This window comes from Carettochelys insculpta, chromosome 18 (genome assembly GCF_033958435.1).
Source record: "Carettochelys insculpta isolate YL-2023 chromosome 18, ASM3395843v1, whole genome shotgun sequence".
In the NCBI taxonomy this organism is placed as follows: domain Eukaryota; kingdom Metazoa; phylum Chordata; order Testudines; family Carettochelyidae; genus Carettochelys; species Carettochelys insculpta.
The window spans coordinates 25,950,682-25,967,156 of NC_134154.1; the positions used below are offsets into that span (position 1 = coordinate 25,950,682).

Sequence of the window (16,475 nt, forward strand, 5' to 3'; positions counted from 1 at the left end):
ACGAGGTGGGGGGGGGGAATTGGCGGCTACACCAGCCGCAGCCCCGATGCTCCTTTAAAACGAGGCCGTTAGGAACCCCTCGCCAGGGCCAGGTTTCCCGCTCAGGCGCGGCGCCAAGGCCCCTCAGGCAGCGCCAATCGAGGCGCGAGGCGCGCGGCGCGCGGCGCTGGCGGGGAGCTGCTCGAACCCACCCCGCGCTCCACTCTCTAGCGCCGCGCCCCGCTGCGCCGGGGCGGAGCAACCCGTATCCGGTAGGCAGGGCCAGGAGTCCGGGCTACGCCATCGAGGCGTGTACGCGGCGCTCCATGAGGCGGGGCGGGGGTCGGAGCGAAGCCGAGCCGGCGCCGGGGGTGCTACATGCAGCTGCCGCCCTGCAGCCGGAAGGAGAGGAAGGAAGAGGCAGCCGTAGGAGGCGCCTCGGGATCCGCACCCGGGCCAGGCGCCCGATCTCCGCTCCTCTCCTCCCGCCGCTCCAGTGAGAGCCGCCGCCGCCGCCGCCCATGAGCCTGAACGAGCACTCCATGCAGGCGCTGTCCTGGCGGAAGCTCTACCTGAGCCGGGCCAAGCTGAAAGCGTCCAGCCGCACTTCTGCGCTGCTCTCCGGGTTCGCGATGGTGAGCGCTCGCCTTCCCCCCCGCGTCTGCCTGAGGGGCAGGCACCGGCCGCCGCGTTCCTCGCGGGGGGGGGGGCAGGCCCAGTACCGCGGCCGCCAGCCTCGTGGTCAGGTGTTCCCCTTCTCCCCCGCCGGGTTCCTCTTCCCCTCTGTGCTGTGCGTACCGCCGGCGCCCGCCCTCTCTTACCGGGTGCTTCATCTGTTAGGATGGGGTGTTTACTTGTTCCCGGACGAGGGGGGGACGCGTCCGCTCTGCAGCGCTGGTGACCGTCGTGGCCTCGCCCCGTTTGCCCGGAAAAATCCTTTGGCTGCGGGGGCTAATCCCCGTTTAAATGGGACGTTTTCGCTCAAGCGCTTCCACCTCGAATGATACGTGGGGAGGGTTGAACCCTGCATTGCCGGCACCAGGCGGTGGGGTGGCTCGTTTTATTTAATGGAAATATCCTTGCATTTAACTGGGTCGATTTAGAAACGCCGTCTCTCGAGCTCAAGGGCTCCGCCGGAAGAATTGTCATCGCAAAGTAGGGCCTTGAAGGAAGGGGGAACGATACGGGGGTGATTCGATGGGCTAAAATTGCAGCAAGAGAGGTTTATGTTGGTCTTTAGGGAAAACGTCCTGCCAAGGTGGTTAACCACTGGAATTAAGTGCCTGGGGGAGTTGTGGAATCTCCAGCATTGAAGATATTAAAGAGCAGGTTAGGTGAGTGTTTCTAGGGGTGAGCTACATGTTGCTTGGTCCCGCTGTAAGGGCGGAGGACTGGACTTGATGACTTCTGGAGGTCCCTTCTAGTCTGTATGCTATTAGTATCTTCATTATTCAGACTTTTCCAAACCACTTTTGTAGACTTAGTATTTATTTAGGTTTTATCTGTTCCAGTAAGAACGTTTTGAGTCACTTGGAGGAGAGGAAAGTGATGAGGAATAGTCAGCATGGATTCATGAAGGGCAAGTCATGCCTGACTAATCTGATTAGTTTCTAGGATGAGATAACTGGCCCTGTGGATAGGGGAAAATCAGTGGATGTGATTTATCTTGACTTTAGCAAGGCTTTTGATATGGTCTCCCACAATATTCTTGTAATCAAGTTAAAGGAATGTGGATTGGATAAATGGACGGTATGATGGATAGAAAGCTGGCTAGAAGGTTGGGCCCAGCAGGTAGTGATCAAGGGCTTGATGTCAGGATGGCGATCGGTTTCTAGTGGAGTGCCCCAAAGTTCGGTTCTGGGTCCTGTTCTGTTCAACATATTTATCAATGACCTAGATGAGGGTTTGGATTGCACCCTCAGCAAGTTTGCAGATGACACTAAGCGAGGGGGAGAGGTAGACACGCAGGAAGGTAGGGATAGGGTTCAGAGTGACTTAGACAAATTGGAAGATTAGGCCACAAGAAATCTGATGAGGCTCAATAAGGAGAGGTGCAGAGGCCTGCACTTGGGCCGGAAGAATCCCAAGCATTGTTACAGGTTGGGGTCCGACTGGCTTAGTAGTAGTTCTGCAGAAAAGGACCTGGGAGTTGTAGTGGATGAGAAGCTGGACATGAATCAACAGTGTGCCATTGTAGCCAAGAAGGCTAATGGCATATTAGGTTGCATCAAGAGGAGCATTGCCAGTAGATCCGGAGATGTGATTTATTTCTCTTTATTCGGCTTTGGTGAAGCTGCATCTGGAGTACTGTGCCCAGTTCTGGGCCCCCAATTATGGGAAGGATGTGGACACACTAGAGAGGGTCCAGTGGAGAGCGACCAAAATAATTAGGGGGCTGGAGCATATGACCTATGAAGGAAGGTTGAGGGAATTGGGTCTGTTTAGTCTGCAGAAGAGAAGACTGAGGGGGGACTTGATAACAGCCGTCAACTTATTGAAGGGAGGTTCCAAAGAGGCTGGAGAGAGGCTGTTCACAGTGGTCACAGATGACAGAACACGGAACAATGGTCTCAAGTTGTGGTTGGGAAGGTCCAGGTTGAACATTAGGAAAAGCTTTTTCACTAGGTGGGTGGTGAAGATTGGAATGGTCTGCCCAGGGAGGTGGTGGAGTCTCCATCCCTGGGGGTGTTTTAAGTCTCGGCTGGACAAAGCCCTGGCTGGGCTGATCTGATGGGTTTGGTGCTGCCTTGGGCAGGGGGCTGGACTTGATGGCTTTTTAGGTCTCTTCCAGCTCTATTGTTTAGTGATTCTATGTCTTGGCAGCTTCACTTGGGCAAAGTTTCCTTTTCCTGTTGTTTTTAGTAAGCGATAATTTCCAATGTGAGTGTGTTCTTCATCTGTAGATGTAACTATATTTCTACATCCAGGGATGTTTTGTCTGCTGAAGTTAGGTTGGAGGGGGAAGGCTTTTGTCTGTTCGTCACACAGGAGATGGGTTGGAGGAGGAGTCAAATGTTTTAGGAGGATTTCCACAGCAAATATTGCAAGTTTCCATCTTCCATTTTACGATTTCTGCGCTGGCTTCTTCCGTAGCTTATTTTCTTCCCTCTTTGGCTTACTAACCCTGCCCAAAACGTGGAATAAGTTTGCCCCTGGGGTTTATTATTCTGGTGGTTGGCCTGATTTGTCTTCCTTGTCATTGATCCAAGAGTGAGCACATCTCTGGAGTATATTATTTCCGGGTACAGTAGCTTCTCACAGAATGGGTTCATTATAACCAGAATACAAACCATATGGTGCAGTGCATTGAAGTAATTCAGGACTTCTATGTCACTATAAACTTGGGGTTCTACACGTCCTAGTCAGGGGCAGCATTGACTAGGTCTTTATCTTATACAACAGTTTTCCATAAGCAATTTCTCCACAAAACCTTGCATGCATTTTATTTGGACGGATTTTTGAAGAAAAAGGAGTCATTAACGTGCATACTTTGAACTAGTTGTTTTAATGCCACTTTGTTCCTTTTCACATAAAAACGTTTGTTCTGCCTCACAGGTCTTTATGATTAGGTTATGGCTCTGAAACTGTATAAACTGCTTCTCCTCCTGTTGCTGGCAGAGACAGTGAAAGGCACAGAGCTGAGTACATGATCAGACCCTTGGACGATACATTATCACGAAGGCGATGTGGGGACAACCGCAGCACTTCAGCTACACCACTACAGTGTAGACCTGTATTAGAGCCACAGAAAGGGCTTTTCCATTGCAGTGTAATTAATCCAGCTCCTCAAGCAAGCTGGTAGCTAGGTCCTCAGAAGAACTCTTTTTTTGTTAACCTATGGTGATGTTTATGATGGAAGGTAGGTCAACTAGGCGATGTAATTACACTGACCCTGAGCTTTACATGGGGACTGATGCTAAAGTCGCAATCCTTTGGACTTAAGCATGTCTCTAGTTTTACAGATGTAAGTAGTCCCATTGACTATACCACTCTTTCAGGACTACTAATGTGCATAAATATAAGCAAATGTGTAAGTCCCTGCAGGCTTGAAGATCACGTATCTTTAGGGCCAGCTTTTAGGCATCTTCTCTACACTCCTGTACAGTGAATCTCCCATCCTCTTACTTGTTGCATGGATTGCTGTGCCCCATGTAGATTTTTATTGACTTCAGAGGGATTCTGACCTGGTTCAGAAGGCTGCACACAACAATTATTAAGATCAGAACCTAATGTTGCCTACTTCTCTTTAAGGATTAGAATCTTTCTATTTTCAGGGTTTTGCTAGAGCCCATTTCTTCTGTGTAGCTTTCAAATAATCCAAATGAATTTGACAGGATTAAAATGGTGTAATTCAAAAACTGGAAGAACTGCTAAATGGTTCTTTGAATCTGTTAAATAGCTCTAGTACCTCCTGCAGTATTGACAAATAAAGCACATTCAGTTGTATATTATCTTATTTGATTATAATGGGAGATTTCAGAGTAAAAATAGTACTTTTCTGTCCAATATTTTCACCACTGTTACATGCAGTTCCTAAGGTTGTTATATTTAAGAGACTAAAAAAACTATTTTTCTGTGCCTTCATATTTGTATAACAAATTTGGCTGCTTCCTCAGTCACTTTCACAGATTTTGGGGTTCCCCGCCCCCAGCCAATGGGAATAGAAAAATACTTAAAATTCTCTCTCTGAGATTTAAGGGAAGATGTAGTGTCTAGTCTGCTTTCTAAATAATAAAAACCTAACTAAGTCGGATTGACTCTCTTCAGCTGCAATCTTATGATGTTTATATGGGTTTCCAGTCGTACTCCTATTTTTTTTTTTTTTTTTTTAATTATAGAAATGATTGGGTGTGGAATGGCTTCTATATGAGTAGAAATTAATAAGACAGTTTGGAAAAGAGAGACTAAGGATTTGTCTATACTGTTTTGTTTGTTTTGGAAAACCCCTTTTTCTGGGGGGGGAAAACTTCCTTGCGTACACACAGCAAAGCTTGTTATTCTGGAATAACAGAGCATTTAACTTGAAATAATAACTCCACCAAAACGGATGACTTTTGACGAGGTCCTCCCACCCACCCTCTTTCAATTTCAAAATTGACTTAGTGTATACTAAGCAGAGGTAATTAGACTTAACTGGCCTCCAGGGAGGCATTCCATCATTGGTTTTATTTTCAAATTGGGCTCTGTGTGTGAACCTCAATTTTTGACATGCTCTTGCAGTGTGAACACTTTTTTCAGAAATAACTTACTTAGACATTAGAATGTTGAAATAAGTTATTTCTGGAAAACCCTGCAGTGTAGGCATAGCCTCACCAGGGATATAATAGAGGGCTGTAAAATCATGACTGGTGTGGAGAAAATAAATGTTTTGTTCCTTCTCCTAACACAAGAACTAAAGGTCACCAGATGAAATTAATAGGCAGCAGGTTTAAAGCAACAAAAGGATGTATTCATCCACTACTCAATCAACAGGCGGAACTCCTTGCCAGAGGATGTTGTGAAAGCCAAGACTGTAACAAGCTTAAAAAAAGAACTGCATAAGTTCACGGAAGATAGGTCCATGAACAGCTGTTAGCTAGGAGGAACAGTTATGGTGTCCCTAGCTTCTGCTTAACAAAAACTGGGAAGATTGTTAGAGGTGGATCAATTCATCATTACCTGTTCTTGTACGTTCCCTCTGGGGCGACAGGCATTGGCCACTGTCAGATGGGTCTGTTGTGCTAGGTGGACTTTTGGGCTGACCCAATATGGTCATTATGCCCTTACATAAAGAGTGAGGAACTCCTGGCCTGCAATCTGCATCCAGACCGCAGCTTCCCTGGATCTGGCCTCCAAGGCTTGGAGCTCCCCTCTCCAGCATCCGGCCTGTGTCAGATAGTGGGAGTGGAGCCCCGAGCCTCACAGGCCAAAGCCGGGCAAGCCAGGGCTGGATGCAGCCCATGGGGCCCTGTCTGGGGGGTTGGTGGGAGTAGCTCCAAGCAGTGCCACTGCTGCTCATTTCTGTTCCCTCCAGCTGGGAAACAGGAAAGGGAGGGCACAGCAGCAGCGCTGGCTGAAGGCTTTTTCCCTCTGCTGTGCTGCTGTTCTGGCCAATTAGAGCATCAAAATGTGGTGCGTGGGAGTGGTCACAGAGCCGTGTGCATCATGGTGGTGCTGCAGAGGTAAGCTTCACTGCCCCCCCCCCCACCGTTGCCCATGTCCCTTGACTGCTCCTGCCACCTCCCTCCCAGACCCCTTACTCCCTTCTCGACCCTCATGCACCCTTCTTCCCACCCAGACCTTGTATTTCCCTACCTCCTTTACCCCTCTCCTGGTCAGGCCCTTACCCTGCTTCTGCACTCCCTCCTGCCCAGGCCCCCTCCCACCCACCTGCAACCTGCTCCTGCCCATATCACCCATGCCCAGCCTGCTCTTGCAGTCTCATGTTTGGGCCCTACATCCCAACCTCACTTCCTGGCAGTCTCCTCCCACACTGAACCCCTCATTTTGGGCCCTCTCTCCAGCTTAGACAGGCTCACAAAATGTAGTATCCCTGGCGTGTAAGGGAAGTGTAAATATATGTAGCTACACATCTCATAGAGCTGGAAAGGACCTTGGGAGGTCATTGAGTCCAGTTCCCTACTCTTTTGGCAGGGCCAAGCACCATCCCTGACAGGTCTGTTGTTTTTTTTTTAAACCTGTTTGCCCCAGGCCCCTAAATGGCCTCCTCAAGGACTGAGCTCACAACTCTGGGTTCAGTAGGCCAGTGCTCAAACCACTGAGCTATTCTTCCTCATAAGTGTCTCTTTTGTATTTTTTTCAGAACCACATCAATGAGCCCTGTGTGTTTTGGGGGCCCCCCATTTGTGTGGCCCTCAGCTAACTTTTTTTTCTGTGTGTTAGTGGCCTCCAACCCAGAAAAAGTTCCCCCTCCCAGTTATATAAGAATCTGGATCATCAGTACTTTGTCTTTTCTGAGGTGCATGAATGCACATGCATTATACACATATATATTGAGGATGAACTTCTAGATAGTACGGGAGATTTCTAGGGCCTGCTGGATTCTATTATGACTTCCAACATGGCAAAAGTTGTTTATTTGTGAAGGTTTTCTGTTTTATATTTTTTAATTAAGTGCAATTTTTTTCTGATTAGAATGTATTCTTGTGGACTGGAAACATTCTGCTATCCTTAATCTGTGTAGAAACCAAACCTCTAAAATCCTACATTGAAAAACATGGTGCATTTTCCAGCATTGCTGGGAAGAGGGCAAACCATCTGCTTTTGACAGGAATACTATACTAATATTGTAGATTATAAACCATGAAATTCCTTTTATTTAAAACAGTGTGACTCCAAATTTGATATTGGAACAAAACGGACTAATGTAAAACAGCCTCTTGACGGTCAAATAAATGTCACTGTCCTACTTCAATGGCTAAAAACAGAATGCAGCTCTTTAGGGGCATTGGAAGACAGGCATCCATTTGACTGACAGGCAACTGTGCTCAGAACAGTAGCATATTTGAGTTCCATGCATCAGCCTGGTAGTTAAGCACAATTACACTGCAGTGTGTTCTACTAAATGCCCATTCTGGTGAGGTAAAGTAGTTATTTTGGCAATTTCCTGCATCCATTTTTATTAGAAAAGTGATTGGTGATTAAAAAGAGCTTTATTTTCTACTGCCTTCTAGTTTTGTGTGCTAAACCTAAGGGATTTCCTATTGCAGATTAAATGACTTCTTTAGAGCTGAAAGAAAATCTGCAAACTAACAGCAGTGCTGTTTGCTTTCATCATTGGCTCACTAGCACAGTCCTACTCTTGTCCATGAATTGCTGAATTAATTACAGTCACTGCATAGAGTTAAATAATATGCATTACAGACCACTGAAAATTACTCTTGGGTACAAATGGGTGATAGCCTTGAGTCTCATTCATTCTCTGGCAGTGACTTCTTTGACACTGTATGAGGTCCTTTAGTTGCAAACTACTGTTTTTTGTTACCATAGCAACTAGTATCAATGGTAAATCTTGGGCAAGTTTCCTTGTGAATTAGCAGAATCCAGCTACTCAATAGTGAGGAAATATTGAATCATTGCATTTTAACATTTGGGAAGGTCCCCCTCTCAGAATCAAGTAAGTTACCATTGGGGCTCAACTTTGGACTCCCCTGCTTTGCTCTGTAGGGTTTGATCACACGGTGAAGTTAGGTACCTCGGAGTGTATAACTCCTAAAGCAAGTAGGTCCTGCTGGTGCATTTTATCATAGTGCTGTTTGAAACAGTACAATGTTGAAGAGCATTAGGGAACCTTTAGTGCACACTAGACAGGTCCATGTAAATCAATTAATGCATAACAACTTAGCATACTTTAGATATTACACCACTGCAAAGCACATAACGCACCATGTAAACTAAGACCATAGAATAGCCCTTTAAGTGGGACAAAGTCTCACAGTGGTTTAATGTTTGCCCAAGAAAGGGCATTCGTCTGGATCTGGGACATTCCGATATTAGAGGAGGTCTTTGAGGCTTGGAGACGTGGAGTTGGCGCAGCATTACGATCTTGCAGTGACAGCAAACCAATACATTGCTGGAATTGGTGAGGTAGATAGTGAATTGCAGTGTCAGGAACCAAAGGGGATTTGGATTGTGCCCTATTTTGCTGCATTGTCATGTATGAAGAAGATTGGAAAGCTCTTTGCTGGTTTTTAAAACACTTCCTTTTTGTTCTTAACTTGGCATCACTGTAGCCTGGGAGGATCTTGCTTGGTCCACACTAGAGACATTTTGCAAAAGTTACCCATCGTTTACACTTTCACTTTTGCCTCTGTGTTGTCAGTATTAGTCTTACTGTAGACAGTGGCTGGCATTTAAAATACAATGCCAGTTAGATCTGCTTTGAGTGGTATTAGAAACAGCAGATCTTCTAATATCAGTAACTGTGGAAATGCATCAATGGGGGTTTTAAGTAGAATTTTCAAGTTTTAGAACGCGCTTTAGAGTCTGAATTTTAAGCTAGATTTTGTTGTGCCACATTCTGCTATTGTTACAAAAGAACAATGGAGAGGAACATAAATATTCTGTGCATTTGACTTGTGTAAACTAAGTTAAGATAGCTAATTCCATGCATCAGTTTCTCACTTGTAAAATGCCATAATAGCTACTTCAGAGGGTATTGTGAGGATAACTTTTTTTCTAAAGTGCCTTGAGAGCATTGAGTTAAAGTATATTATAAGCACAGTAGCATTCTCATGAGGGCAGAAAGGGGTTTGGTGTTATGAATCAGCTTAGATAGATGGGAGCTTGAATGTGACACTACGTAAAATTGAAGGCCCCTGAAATGGGAAAGGATTACGAAATCTCCTGAGACAAAAAGATAATAGTACTGGTATATTTAGGAATCATAACATGCCACATCATTTCTCAGCCACTTAATTCAATTTGTTAAAAAGAACTGCTTAATTTCTGTGAATTGTTTCTAATTTCCTTTTAAAAATCCTGGAAAACTTTCATTATTAATATCTTAATTTTATCAAATACTTTACCATGTGCTGTGTTTCCAGTGTAACAGGTCGTTGTAGTTCAGCTTTTTATTGTGGATGCTGGAGAGTGTTACTGCTTCATAGTAACTATCAACATTGCATTTTGTTGTTGTTCCTAAATGAAGGAGGCTGTTAGTTAAAGACACAGTCAGGTTAAAAGTATGTAAATATTAAAAACTTAATCTGATGCTGGTGTTACTATTTTTTAGTGCACTCATCCCTTGCTTTATGAGCACAGTCAGTTCCCTAATTTCTGCTCATAGGTGAAAACTTGTAAGAGGGACACTAAATTCCCATTAAAATAGATGTAAAAGTCTCTGATGGGGCACTTGGAACCAAACTCGGTGAAGGAGTGGCAGCGTGTGGCACTGCTTTTGAAAGGTAAGTGAACCTTGAGTTTGGGGGTGTGTGATGAAGATTAAAGGCTGGAGGCAGTCTGGGGCCATGAGTGGGAGGCAGGGTTAAAACCTGATGGCGGGTTGGATCCATGGGGACGGAGGGGGGGTTTCAGGCTGCAGCAGGTTGGGGCTGTGGGGTGGATGGGGAGGGTTCAGCCTGTGGCGGGTCAGGGCTGCGGGGCCAGTATGGGGTTCAGCCTGTGGTGGGTCGGGGCTGCGGGGTCAGTGGGGGTTCAGGCTGAGGCAGGCTAGGTCTGTGGGGCCAGCGGAGGGTTCAAGCTGCTGTGGATTAGGGAGGGGCGGGGATCAGGCTGCTGCAGGTTGGGTCTGCAGGGCTGCCGGGGTTTCAGGCTGAGGCGGGTTGGAGCTGCAGGAGGTTCAGGCCCTAGCAGGTTGAGTCTGTGGGTCTGCCGGGGGTTCCAGGCTGAGTCAAGTTGGGTCTGCAGGGAGGGTGGCCGGGGGTTGGGTTCAGGCTCAGGTGGGTTGTGGCCGCGGGACCAGCAGGATTTCAGGCTGCAGCAGGTTGAGTCTGCGGGGAGTGGGGTAAGGCTCGTATTAGAGAGAGGGGGGTTAATTCGTCTAGTGAACAAAGGTAGGTATATGTGTCCCTCATTTTAGCAAGTACTTGTAAGTAAAGTACTCGTTTAACGAGGGATGAGTGAATACTTAAACTGAAAGAACTTCACTCTGTCTCTTTCTTCACTGACATAGCTTGTTTAAATCTTGCATTTCACTCCTCTTGGATAATGAAAACAGGCTGGTTGAAAATCATGTCTTAAATAATTTCTCTGTCAGGTGATTATGCACTAATATAATGCGGTGGTATTTGGTTGCACATATTGTGGTGGAATTTGTTAAATCCAAACACACTGGTAGAATCAAAAATCTCTTCTATTAAGAGTCTGTAAAGCTACCTGAGCCTAAATTATGAATTTAACAATAATTTAACAGGAAAACATATATGTTTCTTTAGAATCTGAAGGACATTACCTACTGGACGATCACTGACACTCTTAAAGGAATCCAGTTTTGCAAACTGTGGCTGCATTGTCATATAGATCAAGCATGTCAAACATGCAGCCCCATTGTGTGGGTTTTTTTTTTTTTTTCCCCGTGGCTACGGGGCTGGGAGCCAGCCAGCCACTCCAGTCCTGGAGACCCGTCTGGAGAAAACCTGGCAGCCTCTGGGTTGGGAGCCCTGCTGGCAGCTCCAGCCCTGGGGACCCATCCAGGCTCCATGCCCTGGCTGAGTCCCAGCCTTGGGGCTGGCAGGGTTCCCATGGACCCAGTCTGCTCTCCAGGGCTGGGAGCTGCCTGGGGCAAAGAGTACCTGAAATTTATATTTAAATTAAAAATGACTATATGTAAGCAAATAACTATTACACACCAAATTTATGAATTATTAATAACTATAAAATAAAATTCGTGCTAAGAATTAAATTATCAATTAAAATTATTGTATTATCGTCAAAACAAGACATTGAAAATATTTTCAAAAATATACCTAAAAATTAAACTACAAACAATAATTGACTTTCCGATAGGAGTACATTTTCTTTGGTGGCTCTGAAAGCTAGCAGTTTTTGTACGTGCAGACCTCAGTAGACTTCACATTTGACATGCTTCCAATATGGAGTGCTGCAAGAGAAACATCTGTTTGTGGCAAATGCAGACTTATGAATACGCTGAGGGTTTTTGGTGGGTGATGTCAGACAAACAAATATCTTATTAAAATGCCCCACCAGGATCCTGCCTACTGTTGTAGGTGCTGTACAAATATAAAAAAGCATGGTCCCTGATCCATAAAGATTACAAGCTAATTCTAATGCCTTTCTTTATGATAAGCTCTCATTAAAGAAGTAGTTAGTTTCAAATATGCTGCTCATTTTATTAATAAAATATTCCTCAACTGCTGTATTTCAGTGAATTGTATTAAAGACACCGTGGACTTAATTCTGTCCTCTCTCTACAGTTGACTCCAACATTAAGAGGGCAGAACACCACCCTCAGGAATATCCCTTATATAAAAAAGTGACACAGTTTGGGCACCGCCAAAGGTGGTGGTTAGTCATTGGTGGGATGGGGGTGCAACACACACATATGCTGTATCTCAGGCAAAGGGCAAGAAGCAGCCTGGCCTTCCCTAGTTCAGCTTATCTGTGGAACAAAAGAAATAAATTTATTCTATTTTTTTAAGATGTATCCAGTCTGTTTATACCTCTGTTTAATTTTGTTGCCAAGATTACCAACCAAAAGGGGATTTAATAATCTCTGTGTATGTATTCTCTACTGATAGTCCCAGTGTTTAAAGATTTCTGCTAGCCTCATACTTCATATATGAGTGAACCTCTTGAAGACGGATTTTAGCTGAATAAATTATCTATTCCCATGTATTGTTTCTTGTGTTTTTTAAACTAATCAGTATTAGATTCAAGGGACTCTGGTTATCTTTTCAATTTGTAATGAACATGCCTATGTCCCATGGCTTCCCTGGCCTTTCAGGAGGCTTTATATGCACTCCTTACAAAAATTCTTATTGAACAGAATAAACACTAGTCAGGAACCCTGGCTCAAGCATCTTAATTTTTTTCCTGTTTAAATGTTTATTGCCATAAGAATGAGCAGCACATTTATGACAATTGATGGTGGCAGAATCAGCACATCTCTGCTTGAACATGAAAAGTGCTGGAGATGGGGGGAAATACTTTTCTAAACTATGTTTTGCAGCTCTTGACATGAAATAGCTGGGGGATGAAAATAGGAATTTGAAATGGAAATTCGTGAAATATATTAGGGCTGTTACAGAACTGACTGGAGCAACATTTAAGTCTCTTCCAGAGGTTTTGGGATTCACTAAATTGCTTTTGAAAATGAGTCTCCTAAATCAGTTAGGCGCTGTAGTGCTGAGTGCAGCAATACTTTGAAATACCCTTTAAAAATGTGTGCCTTAATCTAGTTCTTTCTTGAACATGTATTCCTAAGACAGCAATTGTGAAGAATAAGAAAGACAGGGAATATGAGAACAGTTTCATTTATTGGGTTGCACTCAAATTGCCAATTCTACATTCACCTTTATTAAGTTAGTGCCTTAAGTAACAACAAACCCTCTTAGATGTGGTCATTGGATGCATAGGAAGGGCTTTCTGTATTTCAAAAAATTATTAATGTTATTAATTTCATGGGGTGGGAGAGATGTGAAATCTTGATCTTAATGTTTGTAAGCCAGTTTCCCAAACCATGGAAAGCTGCAGAGATCAAATATAGAAAATCTAGTAATGAATTTCATAGTTCCATTGGTTCTTTTCCCCTTCTGCCCCTTCACCTTTGGTTGGATTGTATATGGGAGTGCTAGTGATAGCCATGATAATGTGGGATCTAACCTGAGCCAGTGGAATTCTGGAGCACTTGCAATTCCATTTCTGCACCCACAACATAACTTCACCATTACTACTTCTCACCTCATGGGATCCACTGCAACTGTTCTGTCACCTTAAGGGAGTATCAGTTCACCTCTTTCTGATCAAGTGGTTATGTGTAGTTGATACCAACCATAGCAGAAGTTGAGTGGGTGAAGAACACAACGAGGTTCTTGATCTTTTTTTTTTCAGTCTCAGCTGAAATCTGATGTGGCTTTGGGTTGTGATGTTGCAGTTGCAAAGCTGTCTCTGTGCTCCATGCAGACAGTCTCTTTATTACACGTCAGTGTTAGTATTTTATGTTAACAGTAACACGTGGCCACTTGTGTTCTATGTGGCACCACAGCATTAAACCCCTGGCTCCCAAAAATAGAAGACTCTTTTTTTTTGGGAGGGTGGTCTTCTATAAACAATTCAGATACACTTGAGTTAACAAGGTTCTTCCTTTCCTTTCTTCTTTCTGTAGACAGTGGGGACCAGTGATTCTGGACAGGATCCAAATCTATGATTCAGTGAAAACCTGGAAATAATGTCTGCTGTTCTCTTGTTAATACAAATGACAGTAAACACAGGCACTGTTTCCCCACCCTCCTTGTTGAAGCCTTTCTGCTACAACAGGATGCTCTGAACAACCGAACCTCACAGATAGGGGAATACTGGCCAGTAGCAGTCATTGACTTGAACCTTTTGCCCCCTACATCTGGGGGTGACATTTATTTTTTTCCCAAGGAGAGTTTACTTATTGAAATCTAAGGGAGTGTCTTTGATTAGCAGTAGGACCCCTCACTGTCAGTGGATGACTTTTATATTGTGTCACGTGACACCTTTATAGACTAACAGATATTTTGAAGCATAAGCTATGCTCCAAAATGTGCTAGTCTATAAGGTGCCACAGGACTACTACTTGTTCTCAAAGATACAGACTAACACGGCTACCTCTCTGATATTTCTATTGTAAGTGCAGTGCTTCAGTTTGTCCATAAGCACATTCCTTTTAAGCATACTTCCAAATTATTAACCAAATTTCAGACCCCCGCTATATTGGAGTTCAAAATTAAGGGAAATAAGTCCATCCCTAATAATAAAGATATTAGCCTGTACTCGGTTGGCTTATAAGACATGGGAACAGAGTGAACCTGCCACACAAAGTAAATTCATTTGCTGCTGCTATTGTGAAACTGACAAAATGGCATGCTGAGACGGTTACTTAATAGACCTCAACAGGTCATCAAGTCCAGTTCCCTGCCCTCTTGGCAGGACTAAACACCACCTAGAGCAGCCCCAGTAGGTGTCTGTCTAACCTGCTCTTAAATATCTCCAGCAGTGGAGATTCCACATTTTCCCTACATAACTTATTCCAGTGTTTAATCACCCTTCCCCTGGGGAGGTTTTTCTTAATGTCCAATCTAAATTTGCCTTGCTTCAGTTTAAGCCCTTTGATCCTTGTCCTACCCTCAGAGGCCAAGGAGAACAATTTTCTCCCTCCTCCTTGTAACCCTCTTTGAGGTACTTGAAACCCTCTAAGTCTTCTCTCTTCTAAACTAAGTAAGCCCAGTTCTTTCAGTCTTTCCTCATAGCTCATGTTCTTTAGACCTTTAATCAGTCTTGTTGCTCTTCTCTTGACCTTTTTTCAATTTTCTTCACATCTTCCTTGAAATGTGGTGCCCAGAAGTGGACACAATACTCCATTTGAGGCCCAATGAGCACTGAGTAGAGCAGAAGAATGCCTTCTCGTGTCTTGCTCACAAGACTCCTGTTAATGCATCCTGGAATCATGTTGACTCATATTTAGCTTGAGATCCACTACTTCTCCCAAACCTCTGCAGACACATCACATAAGCAAGTTTTCTGTGCACAAACAATGTAATTTCTGTCCAACATCATTTAACAACATGCAGTATTGTAGCAGAAGCTGCTTATTAGGCCACTCTGTGCAGTAATGTATAGCTCTGCATGGTCCACAAGGAAATTATTTGGAGTCATTCTAAGCTGCAAAACTATAACTAGGGTGAGAATGCGACTTCCGGAGGGGAAAGTTATTTATTGTGTACAGTTTTGCAAGTAGTCTAGATTAGCTAATATAGAAATATGGTTTTGCCTCCCCTCCTGCGTGAAATCATGAAGTATTCAGCTAGGGATTTTCAAAAGGTCTGAAGGTAAAGTTCCCAAATCTCACTGAATTGTAATAAGATTTAGGTGCCAAACACTTCAGACTCTTGAAAAATCTCAGTGTGAACTCATTTAATTTTGCCTACAGTCTGCATTTCCATTCACACCAGTGGGCTTTGGTCAAGCCCCAAATACATATTAGGAAAAGCATCTGCAAAAGCTGATTTTGAAGTAGGCTTGAAACACATTGTGTGAAAGGGGCCAGGGAGGTATTCTCTTGCTTTCGGCTTATCAGCATGTGATGCTTGTATCCAGCTTTGCCACATTGCTTAAAAGTGAAACTTCATCAGTCTGCTTCCGTCTTACTTAACGGTACTTCATAATGTTAATTATGATCCTGAGAAGAAAGGAAGATGTTTGTTTCTGAAGCCATTAAGTCTGTCTTTTCTTACTCTGTTTTGTTTCCCATGTTGCCCATTCCCTTCACAAATTGTTCTCCCTTAAGCTCCACCAGCATTTCTGTATGAGGACAGACTGGACAAAACCCTCCCCTTCCACACGTTAGAGCCCATCACTGGAGATCCTAACTAAGGCTCTCAGTCTAGGGCAGAGCGCACAGCTTCCTTTTTTATGCATTCCTAGCCCATGAGGTATTGGGTGGTTGGGAGCAGCTTTGGTGTGTGTATTTCTTGCTGTTAACTACATCTTGAATGCTCACAGGATGAGGGCTGGGGGAAGACAAAGGCCTGTAGGTCCTCAAGCATCCATCCTGATTTCATTGGCTTCTTCCAGCGTTATTAGTCTTCCACATTAACAAATGGTACCTGCCTTTAGCCCGTTTCGAAAGGGAGAAGACTTCTTCCTGAGACCTGCACTATTACTTATCTTGGCTCCAGGCTAATTCTTTCCTATTCCAGCAGCTGAAATAGTCTGATCTACCTGCCTGGTTCCAGGCCTGAGGGAAAAGTCAGGAAGTGTTAACAGGCATCATGTGACTGTTTAGTCATTGGTTCATGCATTGGTCTCTACTAATAGAGTCAAAAGTGGGA

General features: G+C 44.2%; 1 protein-coding gene across 1 annotated transcript in view; it reads left to right on the top strand.

Moving 5' to 3' along the window:
* Positions 1 to 304: 304 nt before the first annotated feature.
* Positions 305 to 16,475, top strand: part of LOC142022669 (calcium release-activated calcium channel protein 1) — a 29,468-nt gene continuing 13,297 nt past the window's right edge. The window contains exon 1 of the mRNA XM_075012752.1: positions 305 to 614. Coding sequence (XP_074868853.1) covers positions 501 to 614 — 114 coding nt within the window. The 5' untranslated portion in view covers positions 305 to 500. The remainder of the gene's footprint in view (positions 615 to 16,475) is intronic.